The following is a 23,899-nucleotide window of genomic DNA, read 5'->3' on the forward strand; positions in this document are numbered from 1 at the left end:
TTTGTTCAAACATCTTAACATCTTTATTAAGCAAATAACATTATAAATAAAAAAAGTGCATAGAAAAATTAAACGGGTTTAGAAATATGTATACAATTATTTACAAACTCAGGGTTTATTTGTACAAGGTAACAAAGACAAGTTCACACATTTTCTTATGTCTTTTACACTTTGTTATACTTAATAACCCTACCATATAGAACATACAGCTTTCTGAACCAGTCCTGGGAGAGATCGTCACGGTAACTTCAGGTTTCCAACTAGTGCTTTGTATGCTTCATCGAACACACAGGCCAGCTCTGCAGGACATTAAAACCAAGTTACTCTAATTATATTATCATCCTCCTCTTTTTTGCATTAGTATTCTTTAACATCTGTCAGAACAACTGAGGTAGAATCCTGGCAAGAGGTTGGGGAGTGGAGTGGGTATAGAGAATCTTTCTGCTCTGAGTGGTGTTCCCACATCCGGTTTAAAGCAGAAAAGGAAGCTAGGTTAAGGATAGCCGTATCCCTGAAAACCAGATGCATCCTGTTAATGGCAAACTCTGCTAAGGGTGTTAGATGATTGACACATGGGAATACAGGCTCCATCTCACTGATTGGTCGCGCAGGCAGGCGGGCTTAAGCTCTTCCTTACTGTGTATTAAATTCCAAAAGGACAGTACTCATTTCCTTTAGATTATTATCTCTAGCTTGAAGGGTTCTCTGTAGCATGCAGATGGGAAGAACAGCATGGACTCGAATGCTTGCTATTCTCCTGTTATAAAGCCTGCCGATACTAAGGCCTGCTGTACTTTCTCCATGAAAATTAAACCAGAACAAAGAAATAAAATCGAAAACAATTCAAAAAGACCTGCTTTAGAACAATGTCTTGTGTAAAGACTGAAATGTAATACACAACTGTCCTCAAACATCAAGGTTCAAATAAAAGAAAGAGGAAACAAAGTAAACAAAAAGAGGAAACGAGGGGAGAAGATTTCCCACAAGACCACCACCATTTACACTAACCAAAGCTAGTTTCACCAGTCCAAAATCTGAACAGAAACATGAATAAATACAACTATTCTAGAGCTCAAGCCATCTCTCATTGTAAAGATGTGAACAACAGTGTGTACATTTGATTTCCTAATATGTCTGACTGAACTGACAGCGTAGACTAAAGTTGTACGACAGCAAACGTTAAGGTGCTGAGTGCATTCTCTCCCCATCTAGGTTTTACACCAAGACATGATTCTCTCTTAAAGCTATCCTACGGAGCAACACAGTACAGTACTGGCCTAATGCCATGCTTGAGATCTCCAGTGCACACGGGTGCTGTCAGTCCACACAGTCGGGAATATAGAGTTTATAACGCATCTCTTAGTGGTGTAACTTGGACAGTGTTCCACCCTTTGTGGATTGCGGAGAATGTCAGAGAGAGAAGTCAGTTCTTTGTTAACTCCACTGAATGTTGAGAAATATGAAGTCTGGATTTTGTTAGTTCACTAAAGACGCGCAACTGTAACGCAGCAAAGTCGTAGGCCTAATATTATTGCAAAAGGTAATCAGCATTTGCCATGATAGTAATAAAATATATTTTAAAATAAAAAAAGATGCACTGAGGTTTCCAGCTAAACTCGTCACTCTTGGATTGGGTAGTGTTTGCTACATACAAAAATGGTGAAGGGAAAGTTCTTAAAGATGTGATTTAGCTGCAGCAAACTCTATAAGGGTGACACTAACCATTATCTAACCGTTTAACTGAACATAATGGAGGTCCCTTCCCCGGTCTGTGTGAGAGGGGAGTGGAGAATGGATAGAAAAATAGGTATTATTGGCAGGGTCTCTGACCTAGGAGCCTCCAAGCCTATTGCCCATCATATTTAGCACCATGGTTCTCTGAACAGTCAACGGAAAGCAAATATGTACAACCTGACGCATGATGAGCACTGTGAAATATAATTTCAAATAAATAAAACTATGATTAAAGGATCAAGTAAAGATGGAGATATGGCTAAGGGATCAACCAGATAGGATGGAGCCAACATGATTATGGGTGTCAAAATTAAAAATGTACTCCCGCCCCCGACAAAAAAAGATAAGGAATATCTCCAAGTCTAGCTTTTCTGGTCCACCCTTATTTCAACAGAAAGGGCTTGACTTTATGGCGTCAAGGAAAATACCTTCATGCAACATAGAACCGGCATAACCACAACAGATGTCTGCAGGGTTCAGTATCCTGTTCTCAAGAAAAAACCCACACTATAACGGTAGCTAATTCCACCCTCTCCTGTGGTGAACTTGTCCAACCTCTGGCAGGTGCATATTGGTTAGATAGAAGTCAATGTGAGCTTATGGATGCATGTCCCTGTGTGGCGCTCCTCTTCCCTCTTGCTCCCCATATCCTGGCCCTGGTTCCTCTCCCAGTCTCTTCATAGTGGCTCATCCTTTCCTGTATTTTCTCCTCCCCCACCTCCCAACCCAGTAAAACCTTCATTTAAGGCTTTTAACCTCTGTCTTCCCCTGTTGCCTCTGCTCTCACCCCCTCCCCTAGTGCCTTGTTCCCCCTGCAGAGACTGGCAGTACCACGTCCTCCTCCTGCCCTAGTTGAGGAAGCGTCTGCATTTCCGGGCCCCGCAGTTGCAGTTGAGCTTGCTCGCTGGGTCTTCGATGGGGAACTTGTAGTCGTAGGTGAGCTCCTCGCCTCGGTAGATCTTGCGCAGAGCGAAGATGACGATGTGCTTCTGGCCCTCCACGTTGATGACGCGTGAGTAGCAGTTGGGCTCGCACGAGTGGTTGATGAAGCGCGCCGCATTGCCGTGCATGGTGGCGTCCACCACGTCAAAGTCATCGATACGGAACATGTAGCAGCCGATACCCTGTGGAGGAAGGAGGGAAAAGAGACAGGAGACTTAGTTTTAGTTTAACATGTATTATGTTGGTATCAATAACATGTATTCATTCAAGCCCACAATTAGTGGATTTTAAAGAAGTCCAACTAAGGTCTCGTTGGGACAAACCATAGGGCTTATGTCGTCTCAACCACACTCTGAACTGATTGATCTCACCTTGCCATCGTAGTACTTCTCTCGCTTGTCTGTGAGCACTGAGCGAATGACGATGCCGGCATACTCGATGACCATCTCCTGAGCATCGATGTTCCTCTTGCAGAACAGACCTCGGCCGTGGATAGCAGACCTACACCAGAGAGAGACGTCAAAAAAGGCACAAGTATGAACAACAGTTTTCATAGCTAATCTCCTTGGCTTTTAAAAAGATGCTATGATCACATCATTTTTGTATTTTTTATTATCTGATCCTGAGTCAATGGGAATTCATTTTACGCATTTTGCAGCAGAATAACATAATAGCAGAAAAGGGAGAGGCAGAAAATATACTGCTCAAAAAAATAAAGGGAACACTTAAACAACACATCCTAGATCTGAATGAAAGAAATAATCGTATTAAATACTTTTTTCTTTACATAGTTGAATGTGCTGACAACAAAATCACACAAAAATAATCAATGGAAATCCAATTTATCAACCCATGGAGGTCTGCATTTGGAGTCACACTCAAAATTAAAGTGGAAAACCACACTACAGGCTGATCCAACTTTGATGTAATGTCCTTAAAACAAGTCAAAATGAGGCTCAGTAGTGTGTGTGTGGCCTCCACGTGCCTGTATGACCTCCCTACAACGCCTGGGCATGCTCCTGATGGTGGCGGATGGTCTCCTGAGGGATCTCCTCCCTGACCTGGACTAAAGCATCCGCCAACTCCTGGACAGTCTGTGGTGCAACGTGGCGTTGGTGGATGGAGCGAGACATGATGTCCCAGATATGCTCAATTGGATTCAGGTCTGGGGAACGGCGGGCCAATCCATAGCATCAATGCCTTCCTCTTGCAGGAACTGCTGACACACTCCAGCCACATGAGGTCTAGCATTGTCTTGCATTAGGAGGAACCCAGGGCCAACCGCACCAGCATATGGTCTCACAAGGGGTCTGAGGATCTCATCTCGATACCTAATGGCAGTCAGGCTACGTCTGGCGAGCACATGGAGGGCTGTGCGGCCCCCCAAAGAAATGCCACCCCACACCATGACTGACCCACCGCCAAACCGGTCATGCTGGAGGATGTTGCAGGCAGCAGAACGTTCTCCACGGCGTTTCCAGACTCTGTCACGTCTGTCACATGTGCTCAGTGTGAACCTGCTTTCATCTGTGAAGAGCACAGGGCGCCAGTGGCGAATTTGCCAATCTTAGTGTTCTCTGGCAAATGCCAAACGTCCTGCACGGTGTTGGGCTGTAAGCACAACCCCCACCTGTGGACGTCGGGCCCTCATACCACCCTCATGGAGTCTGTTTCTGACCGTTTGAACAGACACATGCACATTTGTGGCCGCTACCTTCCACAAAGGCGGAGGTAGCGGTCCTGCTGCTGGGTTGTGTCCCTCCTACGGCCTCCTCCACGTCTCCTGATGTACTGGCCTGTCTCCTGGTAGCGCCTCCAAGCGCTGGACACTACGCTGACAGACACAGCAAACCTTCTTGCCACAGCTCGCATTGATGTGCCATCCTGGATGAGCTGCACTACCTGAGCCACTTGTGTGGGTTGTAGACTCAGTCTCATGCTACCACTAGAGTGAAAGCACCGCCAGCATTCAAAAGTGACCAAAACATCAGCCAGGAAGCATAGGAACTGAGAAGTGGTCTGTGGTTACCACCTGCAGAACCACTCCTTTATTGGGGGTGTCTTGCTAATTGCCTATAATTTCCACATGTTGTCTATTCCATTTGCACAACAGCATGTGAAATGTATTGTCAATCAGTGTTGCTTCCTAAGTGGACAGTTTGATTTCACAGAAGTGTGATTGACTTGGAGTTACATTGTGTTGTTTAAGTGTTCCCTTTATTTTTTTGAGCAGTGTATAAACCATGCCTCAGTTCCTAGTTTGCTGTGATAGCTGTAGAGAACCTCAGTGACGGCTTCCTGTCCAGACAGAGTGCAAATTATCTATTGTGGGGTCAGTTGGCACCCCATTGAGAAAAACATGAGCTCTTTAGCCCAGAATCATGATCATAGTCACAGGCTCTGTCCATAGTATTGGCTTTGACCTCAGTGCCTGAGGGGGGACGAGGACTAGTTGTGTGCTGACCTGTACACGCCTACAGCCTCCTTAGATGTCCTCTCCAGATGTCTGAAGCGCATGGCCATGGGGAGCTCCAAGCTCGTGGCACGTCTAGGAGAAAAGGGATAAGCAGAGAAGATGACGATGTGCTTCTGACCTTTCACGTTGAACTCTGAGAAAAGAGTTACTAGAGACTCAGACACAAGAGGGTAGTATACATTTTTAACGTTGCATGTTAGGGGGAGGTAGTTGCAGAAATGACGGAATGGTTTAGTCCAACCACAAAGGTCACTTTAGGGGAGTTACAAATACAGAAATGGCCAACATTTCAATTGTGAATTAGTTACAGCTATAAAAGCGATTATGTAAACCTGTAGTTGTACAGCTCCTTTGTTACTCATAAGTCTGAATGAGAACATTGATATGTTATGGCTACCAACTTATAAATGGATCATTTGTTGATGTGAAAGTTGTTTTTTTAAAGGAACAACACTTGCGGCCATGTACAACAAGTTCTAAGAATGTTCCGCAAGACAAGATCTTTCATGGACTAGCTCCTGCCGTATTTAAGCCAAAGTTTCCTTTTTTAAAGATGTCAGCATTTAGCTGGCTTCCTTTGCGATGGCCAGCATACAATAACTCTGTAATCTGACCTTGTGGATTTGAGTGGGACTTCATCCTCTTCCTCATCGTAGGGGTTGATATCAGGCAGCTGGCGGTGAAGGGAAGCCAGGAAGTTGAACATGTCGAAGGTGGACTTCCTGTAAGAGAAGACAGGAACAAAGGTGTTACGTTCAATTTTACAGTATGCAGGCTTGACTTTCTTTATCATTGTTTTTTTCCCTCAGCATTGGTGTAGAATTTGGGATGTGGACATCACCTACACATTCTTCATATGTTAATGAATGGAGCAGCATAGACATCATACAGGTCTTATTTACGCAGACTGTGGAGGTGGAGATGACGCTCACATAGAAACACAACAGCCACAGCCTTTGTCCCTCTAAACCTGACAGATGTCTACATTCAAAACATACATTTCACCAATACTCTACACAGAGAGACTAGCTTCCACTTTGAAATTGAAAACCACCTACAGAGGGGAAACCCCAGATTTTCCAGACATTTTCTAGACAGTGTTATGGGGTTGACCAACTGCAAGGTGAGGACACAGTAATACCGGTTCCCACCGTTACACTTGTGGTGATGTACCAATTCTCTGAAACTTCCAAATTAACATATTTGTATTTATTAAAACTTCTTCCAACCTATGACGCATGATTAGTGTTGCACATTTTGGGGAATATTCAGGTGGAAACTTTCCGTGGGAATAAACAGGAAATAACGGAAATATATGCAAATTAATATTAATACAATTTAAATGTAGATGTTTTTTGCATTGGATATATTTACCATATCATATGGAGACAGAAACATAAACCTTTTACCCTATCATAAGTAGACATAATTGCTAATTATTAAATCCTTCCAATAGAAAAAAAAACAACCTTAGTTACGAATTGAACTTTAATTAAATGAGTTGATTCTTCACATGGGATGATTTCACTGAACAAAAGAAAGCGAATATTGAATATTGAATCCATCGCATCTCCCAAAAACATTTTCAACATACATCTGTAAAATGATAGTCTAGAAACTAAAGCTTTGGTTGTCTTCCTCTCAGGCTTCCATGTCTTCTCCCTGGACCTCCTCAATGTCCACCTCTTGAACATCAGATTCTGAGGCCTCATCTTCCCTGTCACTTTCCAACCAATTTTTCAACCCTTGTATTGGGCAGCCTGTTGCGTGCTTTGGTGTGTGTGTTCCCAAACAAGGACCAGTTGCGCTCTGAGGCGGCTGATGTTGGTGGGATTTGGAGGATGATGGAGGCAACAGGGGAAAGAGCCGCAGATCCACAAAGTCCCTTCCACCAGGTGGCTGATGAGATATGTTGGCACGACTGCCATATTGCATCTCCATCCCAAAGCCCTTGCTTGGAAGTGTACTTTGCCAGACTGCCAAGAACCTTGCCCTCATCCAGGCTAAGGTGGCGAGGACACGGTAGTGATGACACCATAGGCCTTGTTGATCTCTGCACCAGACAGGATGCGCTTGCCAGGATACTTGGGAGTCCAACATGTACGCTGCGGCATGTATGGCCTTCAGGAAGAAGTCTTTGCGCTTTTTGCTACATTTCAGAACTGCAGTTTCCTCTGCTCGGAGCAACAGTGAAGTGGGCAGGGCAGTACGGATTTATTCTCTTACATCTGCAAGCAGAGGCTGAACATCAGACAAGACGGCATTGTCTCCCTCAATCCGTGCAATGGCTACTGCTACAGGTTTCAGGAGATTCAGGCTGCTTACCACTCTCTCCCAAAATACATAATCCAGGAGGATCCTCTTGATGGGGCTGTCCATATCAGCAGACTGCGATATGGCCATTTCTTGGAGAGACTCCTTCCCCTCCAGGAGACTGTCAAACATGATGACAACACCACCCCAACAGGTATTGCTGGGCAGCTTCAATGTGGTGCTCTAATACTTCTCACTTTGCTTGGTGAGGTTTATTGCTGCTATAACTTGATGACCCTTCACATACCTAAACATCTCCTTGGCTCTCTTGTAGAATGTATCCATTGTTTTCAGTACCATGATGTCCTTGAGGAGCAGATTCAAAGCATGAACAGCACAGCCAATGGCTATGATGTGAGGGTAGGACTCCTCCACTTTAGACCAAGCAGCCTTCATGTTCGCAGCATTGTCGGTCACCAGTGCAAATACCTTCTGTGGGCCAAGGTCATTGATGACTGCCTCCAGCTCATCTGCAATGTAGAGACCGGTGTTTTCTGTTGTCCCTTGTGTCTGTGCTCTTGTAGAATACTGGTTGAGGGGTGGAGATGATGTAGTTAATTATTCCTTGCCAACGAACATTCGACCACGCATCAGAGATGATTGCAATACAGTCTGCTTTCTCTATGATTTGTTTGACCTTCACTTGAACTCTGCATCTAGCAAATGACTAGATAAAGCATGTCTGGTTGGAGGGGTGTATGCTGGGCGAAGAACAGAAAACTCTTCCAATACACATTGCCTGTGAGCATCCGAGGTGAACCAGTTGAATGCACAGCTCGAGCAAGACATTCATCAGCATTTCTCTGACTACGTTCCTCCATTGAGTCAAAAAAACATCTGATTCCAGGAGGACCATGAGCTGTTGCTATTGATAAGGTGTCTCAACATTTTCACCTCAAATTGAAGTAGAGGGACTTTGTCAGAGGTTGCTTGTTTTGAGCGCTGAGGGAACTTTATGCACTTGGCCAGATGATTCTGCATCTTTGTTGCGTTCTTCACATGATTTGGAACAGTATTTGCAAATGTGCACAGATTTTCCTTCTACATTAGCTGCAGTGAAATGTCTCCACACATCAGATAGTGCCCGTGGCATTTTCCTGTAAAGATTAGAAAACAATTGTAAGAAAAAACAAAATGCAATTCCATGTACAGATAAATAGTTAAGCAGTTAGATTAAACAACTCCTTTGTAAGATAAATGTTTTAAAATGAAACATGTATGGAAACAGGTAAATTAACACTCCTCAATTAGCCGGCTAAAGCAGGCTAAAACCCAGATGGTAGCAAACACTAACTAGCAGATATTGTTAACCAGTAGAAACGGACTATAAGCCGCAACTTTTTTCTCACACTTTGAACCTCGCGGCTTAAACAATGACGCGGCTAATATATGGATTTTTCCAGCTTTCACATTTTCCCCCCCCAAAAAAACACATTCTGTGACGTGCTCAGTTTTTTGGTGGCATGAAGCTTTCATTAGACCAATGAAATTGCCGAACGGGTTAAGGTCAAACAACTTTTTTGTTTACTGTTTAGATTAAATCGAGCGCTCTCAAACTTATTACGGTAGTCATTGTCACCCTCATCATGGCAAAGACACGGAGAAATGCATATGATGCAGCTTTCAAGTTGAAGGCGATTGATCTGACCGTTGGAAAAGGAAATAGAGCTGCTGCACGGGAGCTTGGTCTTAATAAGTCGACGATAAGACGTTGGAAACAGCAGCGTGAGGAATTGAAAAAGACAACTAAAGCTTACTGCAAATTTTAAATTTTTTGTTACAAGCCGTGTTTCGTTAAAGCCTATTTATTTTTGTTACAAGCCATGTTTCGTTAAAGCCTGTGTAAACTTAATTTGTTTCAATGTACCGGTAGGCACCTGTGGCTTATAGACATGTGCGGCTTATTTATGTTCAAAATAATATATATTTTTAAATTCAGTGGGTGCGGCTTATATTCAAGTGTGCTTAATAGTCCGGAAATTACGGTAGTTAACAAAAAATCATGAATGTCATAAAATATATTCACCCCACCCAGTATTGTAATCAAAACTTACCCGAAAGCATGTAGTCCTTGGCTCAGTGTAGTAGTGTGGGCTCAATTGCATCTCATTAGTGTGCAAGATCTTGAGAATCTTGATGGAAGAGTACACTGCACATGTGATGGAAGAATGCACTGTGCATGCAGAGGGTTGCCATTCCATTGAATTGGGGATAGTTGAACCAAAATGTGCCACAAGACCTAGAATTGCCTTGTGTATCCCACAAAAAAGGTTCACTGTTATAAGCTAACTTTTTGGATGAATTTAAGCAAAATTCCCAGGCTTAACTTCCCATGGAAAAATTCCCAGAAAGTTTGACACTTTGCAACCCTATTCATGATACCTAGGAAGTATTGGTGAAATGTTTACAAGATATGTAAGATGAATCGGTAAGACAACTCGGACTCAATTTACACTACAAAATAATGACTTCCCTTATAATTTCTGTATTTAACTTCCAGGGCCCCTGTAGTAGACAGAACACCGGGACACTGACCTGAGGTAAACCTCAGAGCGGGCGCATCCAGAGGGGTTGACAGGCAGGTCCTCCTCTTGGCTGATCTGTTTAAAGAAGCGGAAGGCGTGGCTATGGCAGCGGCGGGCCCCCTGGAGCTGCTCCACCAGGAAGACCACTGTGTCGTGGAGCAGGCCCAGCATACGGGCACCTGTCATCCCAGAGAACGACAGCTGCCTAAGCCTGGCCCCCGCCCGCGCCTCCTGGACACAGTCGATCACTGCCCTCCAGGCCTCTGAGGAGGGAAAGGAAGGGGAAGAGGAATGGAGACAGAAAAGAGTAAAACGTGTGTAACACAGAAGAACACACAAATGTAATACATATGGAAAATAGCCAACATTTTGTGATAGATGGTTTATTACACAAGTTAATTCTAGCCAATTATGAGAACAAGTATTTGTCATAATCTTATGTTTAGTCATACAGTTGAAGTTGGAAATGTACATACACCTTAGCCAAATACATTTCAACTCAGTTTTTCACAATTCCTGACATTTAATCCTAGTAACAATTTCCTGTCTTGGGGCGGTTAGGATCACCACTTTATTTTAATGTGAAATGTCAGAATAATAGTAGAGAGAACGATTTCAGCTTTTATTTATTTCATCACATTCCCAGTGGGTCAGAATACATACACTCAATTAGTATTTGGTAGCATTGCCTTTACATTGTTTAACTTGGGGGAAACGTTCCAGGTAGCCTTCCACAAGCTTCCCACAGTAAGTTGGGTGAATCTTGTCCCATTCCTCCTGACAGAGCTGGTGTAACTGAGTCAGGTTTGTAGGTCTCCTTGCTCACAAACACCTTTTCAGTTCTGCCCACAAATGTTTCTATAGGATTGAAGTCAGGGCTTTGTGATGGCCACTCTAATACCTTGACATTGTTGTCCTTAAGCCATAACTTTGGAAGTATGCTTGGGGTCATTGTCCATTTGGAAGACCCATTTGCGACCAAACTTTAACTTCCTGACTGATGCCTTGAGATGTTGCTTCAATATATCCACATAATTTTCCTCCCGCATGATGCCATCTATTTTGTGAAGTGCACCAGTCCCTCCTGCAGCAAAGCACCCCCACAACATGATGCTGCCACCCCCATGCTTCATGGTTGGGATGGTGTTATTCGGCTTGCAAGCTTCCCCCTTTTTCCTCCAAACATAACAATGGTCATTATGGTCAAACAGTTCTATTTTTGTTTCATCAGACCAGAGGACATTTCTCCAAAAAGTACAATCTTTGTTCCCATGTGCAGTTGCAAACCGTAGTCTGGCTTTTTTATGGTGGTTTTGGAGCAGTGGCTTCTTCCTTACTGAGCGGCCTTTCAGGTGATGTCGATATAGGACTCGTTTTACTGTGGATATAGATACTTTTGTACCCGTTTCCTCCAGCATCTTCACAAGGTCCTTTGCTGTTGTTCTGGGATTGATTTGCACCAAAGTACGTTCATCTGTAGGAGACAGAACACGTCTCCTTCCTGAGCGGTATGACGGCTGCGTGGTCCCATGGTGTTTATACTTGCGTACTATTGTTTGTACAGATGAACGTGGTACCTTCAGGCGTTTGGAAATTGCTCCCAAGGATGAACCAAACTTTTGGAGGTCTATAATTTTTTTCTGAGGTCTTGGCTGATTTCTTTTGATTTTCCCATGATCTCAAGCAAAGAGGCACTGAGTGTGAAGGTAGGCCCATCCACAGGTACACCTCCAATTGATTCATATTATGTCAATTCGCCTATCAGAAGCTTCTAAGGCCATGACATAATTTTCTGGAACGTTCCAAGCTGTTTAAAGGCACAGTCAACTTAGTGTATGTAAACTTCTGACCCACTGGAATTGTGATACAGTGAATTATAAGTGAAATAATCTGCAGTAAACAATTGTTGGAAAAATTACTTTTGTCATGCACAAAGTAGATGTCCTAACCGACTTGCCAAAACTGTGGAGTGATTGAAAAACGAGTTTTAATGACTCCAACATAAGTGTATGTAAACTTCCGACTTCAACTGTATGTAGAAATAGTGGGTATTTGTGCAGAAATCATTGCCTTGAGTATTGGGTAAATGATCACTACAGGTAAGACGCATGAAGTCTATTCATTTGCCCTTTCCTCCCTGAAACCTCACCCTCTACGCTGTCTGCCTCCACACTGAAACCGTCATCGCTTTTGATCTCGAAACGGAGGTGGGGCTGGTCTCGGCTGGGGGGGCACTCATCGTCCTCGTCTGAGGGCAGCAGCTCATCATCTGAGCACGATACAGCACCTGACAGGATGGGAATACCACAGGGTATTTTCAAATCAGGCAGACTTGTTTACATTGTACAGGTATAAGAAGTATCATCAGTCATCATCATCATACAGACATACTGTTCATATGGCACTATTACACATAAGTACCTGAGTATTTGTTCCAGTCAGTCAGGGCACTGCGGCCCACTGCATCCCAGTTCTGTTGTTTACCTGTGTCCATCCCTAATCGAGGTATCGACAGGCGGTCCCAAAGCCCTGGCCTGTGAGGAATACAACAAGAGAAAACACTGAAATCGACTGGATACAGGCTTCGGTTAGGGCATAAATGCAGTGATGACAATTGGAGAGCATCGTGCAAACTAGGAGCTGTATTGTAGATTGTAATAACCGTCACCAGTCATTTACCAATCTCAGTTATGACTTCAAAAAAGGTTTCTATGCATGACCTGCTCTTTATAGTTACTGACCTCTACAAAGCCTATTGACAGTTCTATTTCAGGAGTAAAATGCCTTGTTCCATTTGTCATATCATACTATAGGTTACTAATAGGGAGAGGAAGAGTTAAGCATAAAGTTAAAAATAGCCAGACATGATCTTATCGACACTGACGAGAAGAGGCCCACACTGGAAACATGAGTGACGTGCCAATAGTGAAAAAAAGTATATTTCAATATGATTCTGACCTTTAGCATAGTTGCAGATGTAGCAAGTTACCCACTTTTAATAAAAAAGGAACACTACAAGAGACTCACTTGCCATTCAAAATAAAGGCATGACTATTCTTGTATTATTAATTGAAAATAATATGTGTACATTTTGTCTCATTACTCATTTCATTAGATCACTGCCCTGATAAGTTCTAAAAGACTAACCTTGTGCTTTCAGAGTCACTCAAGTGCTCCTCCTTTAGCTTGTCCAGGTCCAACACACCTTTCACCGTTGGGGTTTTAATGCGAACACCCCCGGCCCTGCTGGAGACAGCAGAAAAGCTGTCTTTGGGTACCGGCAGGTCCTCCTTAGCACTAGGGGGCTCTGGCTCTAGGAAGTCTGTCTTGGACTTCTTTGTGGCACCAATGCGATCTGAAAGGGAGGACACCCTCTTCATACGGACATGGGCGCGAGGAGGGCGGGGTGTTGAAACAGACAGTGTGGTGGCTGCGGGCTCGGGTTTGATGAGTAGTCCTGGGGGCAGGACCACAGATTTCAGGGAAGGGTTGTTAAGGAATGTGGAGGGACTCAGTATGCGCGGACCGGTCCGGTTGGGGGTGTAGTTACTGGCCATGGCTTGGTTGATGATGGCTTGGGCGCTCTCAGTCTTGGTCATGGAGGAACTCCCGTCCTGACCAGCAAACTCAAACAGGTCTGCAGCTTTGTCAGACTTTTTTCTCCTAGAAGTCGTGGAAGGTTCTTTCTTCTTTCTGGGTTTCTTCATCCCTGGTATAGCTCCATCTGCAGATGTGCTTGCGTTCTTCCTGGGTTTCTTGACTGCTGCCACTGTCCCATTGCTGTTGTGTGTGAGCAGTTGAGTGATGGTACCTGGGTTCTGAACCACAGGCGTGGCCATCCTAGGGACATGGGTTGGCATGGCAGTCCCTGGAGCCGGGGTGGACATTGTACCAGCTGCTGCCAAGGTGGCAGACAGGGCATTGCTCTGAAGGAGGCTGGCTATCTGAGTGACACAATTATAGGAGGGAGAGCTCTGACTGGGCAGCTGGAAGGTGTTGCTCTCTGGGTTCTTCACAAAGATCTGGCCCAGGCGGTTGACCAGCAGAACGTGAGGTGTAGGGTCCACGTTGGGACCACCCACTTCCTTCACAGTAAGGATAGCGTGGCCAGGTAGTCCCTGATGTAACAGCGGCTGTTGGGGCTCCAGTGGCGGCCTGGGGGTGGAGAAGTTGATGGAGATGGTGTGTCCCATGGTAGCTTCCTTCTGCAGAGACGTGGAGCTGTATCCGTTAATCATCACAGGGGCAGAGGAGGGCTGAAGCGAAGAGATCATTGGGTGACACTGGGTGGATAGAGCATCGGAGAGAGAGCATATGGAGGGAGAGGAGGATACAATGGTAATTGCTGTGGAGACCATGGCCTGGGATTGTGTGGAGAATATAGGCAGAGAGACTGATCCATAAGATGGGAGACTGACGCTTGATGTTGCAGACAAAATGGGATCAATTTGAGAGGACAAATGTGGAAGGGCACTGCCTGGAATAGGTGCTGATAATTTGGTACAAAAGGTCTCCATGGGCGGCAAGACTGTTGACCCTTGGGAGGATGTCTGGGGTTGTAGCGAGATGCTAGTGAGAGGTGGCCTCGAAGGGTTAAAGCCAGGCAAAGAGGACTGCACAGAGGGACTCATTTGTAAAGGGTTCATCTGGGCTACGCTGGGGTTAGGGAAGTCCGAGGAGATAAGAGAAGAGGGTTGAAGAAGCTCCAACAGGGTGCCCTGACTACTGCTCAACGAGGGATCTCCAGAACTCTCGGTCAAGTGGTTCATGTAAATTGCAGATCCATCTGTGGGCAATACAAAGTGGCCGCTGTTAGAATCCAAGAAGAGGTCTTTTGGATGTTGAGGCTGATGGGTTTCCATGGGAGCATCAACCTGGACAGGGACCAGTTCAGTGAAACAGGTGCTGGGGGAGGGAGGATCACACCTTTCAAGAACAAGTGGAGCCTCAGGGGCAAAGTCTAGACCGGAACCTTGGAATAAATCCTCTGGGTAGACCATATCAGGCACCTTAGTATGGACAAAGTCCGGCAGAGTTCCTAAAAGGGGTGCAATCAGCACTGGTTCCTGGGCTTCTAAGGTGGGGATTGAGTTCTGTTGTTCAAGAGGAGTTGGGAAGGTGTATAACTGCAGGGGAGTAGTATTCACATCAGCAGGGCTGTATGTTGTGGATGGGTCCACTGCATCTGGTCTTCGAGCTTCTGGTGAGATCTCAATTGGCGCAAGGGTCACACTGTCCAATTCAGTCCCAGCTAGTTGTGCGGCATTAAAGGCTTTGGATGGATCCTGGGGAATATACGCTGGGGGAGGTTTTGTTGAGGGGAGGACAACTCTGGTTGTAGACTTGAGAGGGTTGCTAAGGGGTGACTGATCTGGGACAGGGCTTCCAGAGTCTGCACTTAGACCATTTGTCGTCATTTCTACTTCAGGCGGAACATGCAATTGAGCAGGGTTCTGAACTTGACTGGCGGTCTTCAGTTTCTGAGCCCCGTCTGTGGTTGTCACGCTGGCATCACTCTCAGTCCCATCGTCCACGCCATCCAGTTGAGGGATAGATCTTGAAGAGGGAGAGGTAGGACCCTGGGTTGTGTCCCTGGAGCCTGTGCGACTGACCACAGTCCGCGAGAAGTCAAAATAGTGCTCCATGTCCTCATCGGAGGAAGTGTTCCCCCAGTCTTGCCTGGCAGACGCAGCTGAACGGGTCAGGGCTGAACGTGTCTTCCTCTTGCGAACCTCTGGCTCCCAGAACTCCTCTTGGTTGTCGTCGCCCTCCACGTCTATCTGGGCACCACAGTTCATGGCCACTCCCTCATTCACTAGCATCTCCTCAATCTCAAGCTCAGTCTTCAACTCGGAGCCCATGGCCACGTCAGAGTCCTCACGGAATTGTGTGAAAGAGCCCCTAAGTGGTGAGGTGCTGTTAGGTGCAGGGTTATCCTCCGGTTCTGGGGAGGCCAGGAAGTTGTGTGGTACCTCCACCGAGTCTGACTGGTTCAGGTCAAAAGACAGCCTGGGTCTAGGAGAGTGCTGGATGGTGGGGGAGAGGGACAGGCCAGGGGAAGGAAAGCTGCCCACACTGTCTTCCCATGGTGGCTGGGGAAAGAGTCCTGAGGTAGAGTGAGTCATGTTCCCGGGGCATCGGGCAGAGGAAGCACTTCGACCTCCGACAGGGCGGGTAGAGGGAGAGGTCAGCAGGATATCAGTAGCCCCGAGGGGAAACAGCGGAGAGGTGGGCACGGAGGCCTTGGGATGCATGGAGCCCCCAGTGCGGAGGGTGATTAGTCCAGATCCAGTTGGAGAACCCAGGGGTGGGGAGGACATGTCCCTGCGGGTTTGGGAGTGGGGGCTGTGGCGACGAGGCCTGCGTGTCTCCTCCAGGTCACTGATGGTCAGGATGTGGTGGGGTTTGGACTTGGTAGCTCCTGCAGAGGAAAAACAGATAGCAGTAAGACAACTGAACGGACACAAACAATCAATGCTTTCTGGGTAATATCTATAAATCAATCCAAACCTGACAATTGTTGTATTTTTTTACCCAGAGGTGTTCTAGAAAACAACATCAGCCAACTACGGAACAGTTACCTGGGGAGGGCAGAGGCCGGAACAGTCCTCCAGCTGGTCTCCTGATTTTGGGCCTTGCCCCTTGGTCAGGTTTAGGGAGTGGAGCTGAGAAGCTGGGAGTAGTGGGTCGAGAACGTGCCACGTCAACCTCTTGGGCATCAGATTCTAGAGGTGAAGCAACAACAACAACAACTGTGTTTCCTATGCCACGGCTAAGTCTTGCCAATATCCACTTTGCAGTGTAAGAAAGCCAAGTTACACATTCACACTAATATTTTATTCTGAACAAAAATAGAAACTCAACATTCAACAATTTCAAAGATTTCATAAGGAAATCAGGCAATTTAAATAAATTCATTAGTTCCTAATCTATGGATTTCACATGACTGGGAATACAGATATGCATATTCTGGTCACAGATATCTTTAAAAGAAGGTAGGGGCGTGGATCAGAAAACTGGTGTGACCATTATTTTTGCCTCATGCAGCACAACACATCTCCTTTGCAAAGAGTTGATGAAGCTGTTGATTGTGGCTTGTGGAATGTTGTCCCACTCCAATTCAACGGCTGCGGGAAGTTACTGGATAGTGGCGGGAACTGCAACACACTGTTGTACATGTCGATCCAGAGCATCACAAACATGCTCAAGGAGTGACATGTCTGGTGAGTATGCAGGCCATGGAAGAACTGGGACATTTTCAGCTCCCAGGAATTGTGTACAGATCCTTGCGACATGGGGCAGTGCATTATCATTCTGAAACATGAGGTGATGGCCGTAGATGAATGGCACGACAATTGGCCTCAGGATCGCGTCACGGTATCTGTGCATTCAAATTGCCATCAATAAAATGCAATTGTGTTCTATGTCCGTAGCTTATGCCTGCCCATACCCTCACGTCACGATGAGGCACTCGGTTCACAACATTGACATTAGCAAACCGCTCACCCACACGGGGCCATAGACGTGATCTGCAGTTGTGAGGTCGGTTGGGCATACTGCCAAATTCTCTAAAACAACTTTGGTGGCAGCTTATGGTAGAGAACTGAACATTCAATTCACTGTCAACACATCTGGTGGACATTCCTGCAGTCAGCATGCAAATTACACGCTCCCTCAAAACTTGAGACACCTGTGGTATTGTGTTGTGTGATAAAACTGCAAATTTAAGAGTGGCCTTTTACTATCCCCAGCACAAGGTGCACCTGTGTAATGATTATACTGTTTAATCAGCTTCTTCATATGCCACACCCGTCAGGTGAATTGATTATCTTGGCAAAGGAGAAATGCTCACTAATAGGGATGTAAACAAATTTGTGCACAGAATTTGAGCGAAATAGGCTTATACATATAGGCTTGTACATATTGCTATGATATTTTATTTCAGCTCATGAAACATGGGACCAACACCTTACACATTGCACTTATATTTTTGTTCAGTGTAGTAGTGAGGGTTTGATGCAGTGTTGTGTTACCAGGACTCTCACCTGACTGGGGGCAGGGGCTGTGTGCTATAGTGCTATTCTCTCCCTTATCAGGCATCTCTTCAGCAGGTTTCTCAGGGACCGGAGGGCGGACCTCACGGATCGTACATGTGTATTTGCATCGCCGCAGTGGGTTCACCGTGCTCCAGTACCAGCGAGAACACCTGCGGAGAGGAGGAATTGAAAGGAAGTCATAAAAACCACATCTGAACATGCCAATTTCTGATTCATTATTAATTATGAATTGCTGCTACTTACCGGTAACCCACTGGGAAAAGTTTTCCTTGCTTTGCAGACAGCTCAGTCAGAATACCTAGCTTTTCAATCTGCAAAGAGCCTGAATTCAGAAAATAACAATGATTAGTGAGTAAAACCCATGACCAGTCCTGCGTCCACTGTACTGTGATACCTGTACTCAAGTGAGCTAAAAATAACAATGTAATGTGTTGAGAAAACATACCAATCATCAAATTGATGTTTTCTGGCTCCAGTCCGGTCAAGAACTTCCTGCGAAGACTGACCCCATCAAAGTCCACGTACATCCTCCGATTGACCTCAAACCCTTGGCCGGTGATGATCTGCAATGGAACAAGAAGAATGTACACATGCGTGAGGAAACTCATGAAAAAAAACACAGTCTCACTACTGAGTAGTCCCAGGACTTTACCTTGCCACTGATGAGGTCTCTGTGTTTGTAGCAGTACACCTTCTTGTCGTCCTGGAATACACAGTTGCGGGAGCGGGCACACATGAAGTGGTAGTTGCTCTGGCAGGAGGTCAGACAGCAGCCCACTGTGGCACCTGTATGGTTACAGCGTTCACAGCGCTGAGGGAACAAGAGACAGACAGGTTAGATCAGTCCAGGAGGAAGAGAAAAGGGGTGGATAAGGCATTTGAGAGAGACGGACGTTGGACAAAGAAACACAAACTACAGCTGCTGGAAAAACAAGAACAGCACTGCACAAATAAAGTGAAGCCTCACCATGAAGCGCCCCCTAGCGACGGCACTGTGCACGTGCATCAGAGAGCCATTGTCCTCCTCGAACACCTCGGCGGACCACATAGAGCAGTTGATGTGAGCCCATTCGTTCTGGCCCAGGTACAGCAGCCTGCCCGCCTCCTGAGGAACACACGGAGGAGGTTAGAAATACAGAACTGCTGGGTTACCTACTGTGTGGATTTGGTTGACTTAATTTCCTGTGAGTCAAGGGATGTTATGTTGAACAAGGATGTGAAGGCTTAGTGCTCTGAAGTCAGATTGTGTTTGGTGTTTCTTTCCACCATGCTGTGATTCCGTAAGTCATTTTTGACAAGGGCTTCTCAGAAGTGTTCTGAAACCTAGTTTCAGTCTTACTCACATTGGACTTAGCATCTCCATACTTTTGGCACAGTGAGCATTGCCTCCCGTCGTCCTTGGACCACCCTGTGTCTAGGTCAGCCTTGGACAGCCGTCCCTCAGACTTGGATAGCCATCCCTCAGACATGGATTGCCGTCCGGCTCTTCCCCTTTTCCCTGAGGGACAAATGCCAGACATCACACAAAAACCACAACAATTTCCTTAGGAAATTGGTCTATTCAATATTTGCTTTCTCATAGTTTTTCCACCCCTCAGTTGTGTAAAGTACCTTTGAGTTTATTAAGCCTGAAAGCCCTGTTTTTTCTGAAGTGGAGGCCCCTGGTTGGCTCTGTGGTCAGTGGGGTGGTGGGGTGAGGCACCTCTTCTTGTTTCACCTCCAGGAGTGGTACATTCTCCATCTGCAGGGTCCCCAGAGGGGCCCTGGACCTTAGCTCCTCCCTCTCACGCCACTGGGCGTACACATGCTCAGTGGTGGGGGGCTGAACCGCATGGGACAGCATCCCACTGCAATGGGAAAGAGAATGGATGGAGAAATGGAGGGGTGAGGAGATGAAAAAAAGAGTTAGTCAAGTTGAGTCATGCTGTGCCAGATTCCAACTTGAGTTACCAGCACGTAACTCAAATTTGGATGGTTTAGGCAAACATCTGAGTTACATGCACACAGTTACACTCAAGTTAGAATTTGACTTGAAGAGTACACAACTGAGACAGTGGCTCACATCTAGCTGATTATACTCATTTACATTAAGAAACAATTCATGTTTATTAATCAATCTATCCCCCCAGAAGATAAGGTGACAGGCAGGTCAGGTCCTGAGCTAAATGAAGTCACTACTTTGTGTCCTCCGTCGCAGGGAAGGAAAGACGTGAACTGGGAATGTGTGAGAGAGGAGGGGGACAGTCCTGGTTTTAACATCCAGAAGAAGAAAATAATTGTAAGACTAACTTCTGTAACTTCCTGTCACATTATATTTGAATGACTGTTCCCCCACTTTAAGGTTGTTGTTGGCAGTATAGTACAATTCAATCAACTCATCATTTCCCATCAGGATGTGAACAACATGGGTGGCATACAAATGTGTGGCAAACCAGGAAACAATAAATCAGTTGCTCCACTGAATGTAGGCTTATGTTGCTTCATGGGAAAATACATACATTCCTGCAGGGCAGTAGTGAAGAAATATGTTACAACCCAAAGTTAAACTGGAATTTCATAGACATTTTCACATGAGTCAATATCTGATGACTTAAAACATGGCAACTTCTTCAACCTAAGTGTTAAATCCCCCAAATCCCAATGTCTGAGAAATAACTCCCAGACAGATAACCATCTAAGAGCCTTGGTAAATCGATCCCCGAATTTACAAGCATAACAAAAACCAGGTTTAACAGACTATGACAGGATCATTAACTAGTCGACTGCAAAATGTAGACTGCGAAATGATCACAAGAAGCTCAAACAGATATAATAATTTGACTAAAACAGTCATATCAAAACGTACATTTGTATAAAACCACTTATTTCTCTTTATGCGTGGGAAATAAAATCACTGTGGGCCACCAGTTGAGATATCCTGAACTAGAAGATATGAGGAGCAGATTGCTACTCACATAGGCAGGTCTTTGGGTCGGGGGTCCCACACTTTGGGGTCCTGACTGTTGAACCAGCTGAAGACCTCCTCCAGAAGCTGCAGAGAGAACAGTGAGGAGAGGGTGAATCTACACTCCCCTGTTGGCCATTTTAAAACGTGTACTGCTTTTTTCTTTACAATAAACATTCCAAATGTTCTTGGATTCAACCATCTTCTATGACTTTAGTTTGAACCAAGTGAACCTATGACCACCAGGGGAGTCATGACCACCAGAATCACAGCGCCCCATAACTCATTCTCAATTACATACCGTTCTGCTGACTAGACAGCCATATGGAACAACTTAAGACACCACAAGACATATACTGAGGACTGATGTCACTGACTGAGTACAGACCATGCATTGTGTTAGGGTGAGGGTATTCAAGTGTCTGTGTTGTCTAACTTCTGATATGTAACTTTATGAAACATTTAAACTAGTGTGTACAGTCTATACACAATATTTCAAAATAAGTTGAGAATGTCTCAAGCAAGATGAGCGTAAACAGCTGTGTTCACATAGTGCAGCCAAGTGTAGTGGGAACATTTGTATATCCGTTTATTATCACGTGTGTGTGCTTTTAACAAAAAAGCTGTGTTCATGTAGCTAAAGTACAGGAAAAACGCAATAACATTGCAGAAGACCTCGTTCAACCAACTGTTTTTCCGTCATACTGAAAGTACTGTGCTTGCAGCTACACGATCAAGTAAATACTTCCGATTCGTTTCCTCCCAGAGTGTTGCTGTCTGAGTACTCAGCATTACCTTCAAGTAGTAGGAGCGGGCCACGGCTGTGGGCCTTTCATCCTCCGGGAGAGACTCCTCCTGATCCAGACGCCTCCGCACCACTTGCACCACATCTTCATGGAATGATTTCTACAACATAAATAGACATGGAAATATACAAACAGAGTTATTTAGCTGACACTGCTCACTCATCTTCCTTTGAAATCTTTGAGATCCTGTCCTGCCAATTCAGATGCTATATAGATAGACACTGACCAGGGTGGTGTAGAGGCCTTTGTCAAACTTCTTGCCCACAGCACGGAGGTCACAGGCTGGCTGGCCCTCCGCTCCACTGTCAGGGTCAACCTGGGTCACACACTACATGAGGGGAATAGGGTCAAATTTAGTATGCTACAGAGAAACAACACTGAACATATAGCCACACAAGCACTTATGTGCAACAGTTCAAGAGGAACAGGCAAATAGTCCTAGCAGATCTGTCTGTAAATGTACATCTGATATCAGCTAATAAACTTTTTTTTAAAAGAGAGAGAGTCGTTGCACTCGTTCTTTTAAATGATTTCTTCAGAAAAGCCACATCAAAACTTGACTACAAGTCATGCTAGGTGTTAAAAAGCCTGTTGCTATTTTCAGCCTGAGCATCCTGTCTCATTTATCATCCTGTGGTAAGAAGCATTGTACGGCCTTGTATCTCCCACCTGTGAGCAGGCAATGAGGTGCTGGGTGAGAGTGGAGGTGAGCAGGCAGGCCAGCACCTTCTCTACCCCGGCCCTCAGCTCCATGTGGAGCAGCTCCCTCCAGGCGCTGGGCTGGGACTGGCTGCAGGGCCGGCAGGAATATGCCACACTCTCTGGCAGGCTGGACAGAATCTCATACAGGTCACCTGGAGGGGAAGAGAGCGGAGAACCATAAGAACCATTCCTTGGCACTACATCAAAGCATGGGAGATAACAGCATGTGATTAACTTCAGATTTGGGCTGACCCAGACAGAGGCATCTGTTCCTTAGACCAACCAAAATTGTACATTTTTCCCCCCACATATAAACACACCCTATGCATTTGAATAAAATCAACTATATGCACCGAGCTTGTCTGGTGATTTAAGCTCAACGTTTGATTAAATAATTTAGACAAATTACTCATGAGGGAGCCCATTGGGCACACTGAGTAAAAACATTTAGAATAAATGACAGCAAGTCTCTCCTCCCTGGTGCAGCAAACAGCAAGTGTTTATTGCACTGTCCGTGCCAATGCTGCAACATAATAACAGCGATTTCATTTCTTACTTGTTTCTTAAACTGAAAAGTTATGTTACTGAAATACCTACATTTGTTAAGGAACAATATTCCCTAGACCCTTCTTCTCTTTACGTGAAATATGTATGCACTGCATGCACGTGACCAATAAGGCCTTGCCTATAGCCTATCATAATCAGATCAATAAATTGGTTAACAAACTCCGAACACATGAAAACAAAATGGATGTGAAAAATAAACTTGAAAGTGCCAAGAGTGAGCAAAGCTGTCAAGACAAAGGGTGGCTACTTTGAAGAATCTCAAATATAAAATATCTTTGTTTGTTTACTACATGATTCCATGTGTTATTTCATAGTTTTGACGTGTTCACTATTATTCTACAATCTAGAAAAATAAGATTTCAGAGTGCCCTATGGTGGCGGTGGGGTTATGGTACGGGCTTGCATAAGCTACGGACAACGAACACAATTACATTTTATGGCAATCTGAATGCACAGAGATACCGTAACAAGATCCTGAGGCCCATTGTCGTGCCACTCATCCGCCGCCATCATATTTCAGCATGATAATGCACGGCCCCATGTCGCAAGGATCTGTACACAATTCCTGGAAGTTGAAAATGTCCCAGTTCTTCCATGGCCTGCATACTCACCAGACATGTGACCCATTAAATATGTTTGGTATGCTCTGGATCAACGTGTATGTCAGCGCATTCCAGTTCCCGCCAATATCCAGCAGCTTCGCACAGCCATTGAAGTGTGGGACAACAATCTCATCTCTGTACCACACACAATCAATTCTCATTTCTGTACCACACACACACACTTATCTGTAAGATCCCTCAGTTGAGCAGTGAATTTCAAACACAGAATCA

The 23,899-nt window shown here is 45.2% G+C and overlaps 1 protein-coding gene across 2 annotated transcripts in view; it reads right to left on the minus strand.

The window, feature by feature from the left end:
* The window catches only part of LOC115164151 (histone-lysine N-methyltransferase 2A), a 54,203-nt gene continuing 30,304 nt past the window's right edge, over positions 1-23,899 (minus strand). For both annotated transcript variants that reach the window (XM_029716373.1, XM_029716363.1), the window contains exons 15-34: positions 22,467-22,651; positions 22,024-22,125; positions 21,787-21,897; positions 21,002-21,078; positions 19,659-19,894; positions 19,391-19,545; positions 19,015-19,152; positions 18,700-18,858; positions 18,493-18,610; positions 18,291-18,369; positions 18,036-18,196; positions 16,572-16,715; positions 13,138-16,411; positions 12,412-12,524; positions 12,140-12,277; positions 10,001-10,253; positions 5,767-5,874; positions 5,141-5,224; positions 3,048-3,177; positions 1-2,858 (exon numbers count right to left, since the gene is read on the minus strand). In XM_029716373.1, the coding sequence (XP_029572233.1) occupies positions 2,583-2,858; positions 3,048-3,177; positions 5,141-5,224; positions 5,767-5,874; positions 10,001-10,253; positions 12,140-12,277; positions 12,412-12,524; positions 13,138-16,411; positions 16,572-16,715; positions 18,036-18,196; positions 18,291-18,369; positions 18,493-18,610; positions 18,700-18,858; positions 19,015-19,152; positions 19,391-19,545; positions 19,659-19,894; positions 21,002-21,078; positions 21,787-21,897; positions 22,024-22,125; positions 22,467-22,651 (6,041 nt within the window). In that variant the 3' untranslated portion in view covers positions 1-2,582. The remainder of the gene's footprint in view (positions 2,859-3,047; positions 3,178-5,140; positions 5,225-5,766; positions 5,875-10,000; positions 10,254-12,139; positions 12,278-12,411; positions 12,525-13,137; positions 16,412-16,571; positions 16,716-18,035; positions 18,197-18,290; positions 18,370-18,492; positions 18,611-18,699; positions 18,859-19,014; positions 19,153-19,390; positions 19,546-19,658; positions 19,895-21,001; positions 21,079-21,786; positions 21,898-22,023; positions 22,126-22,466; positions 22,652-23,899) is intronic.

The sequence above is a fragment of the Salmo trutta genome, chromosome 3 (assembly GCF_901001165.1).
Source record: "Salmo trutta chromosome 3, fSalTru1.1, whole genome shotgun sequence".
Classification (NCBI taxonomy): Eukaryota; Metazoa; Chordata; class Actinopteri; order Salmoniformes; family Salmonidae; genus Salmo; species Salmo trutta.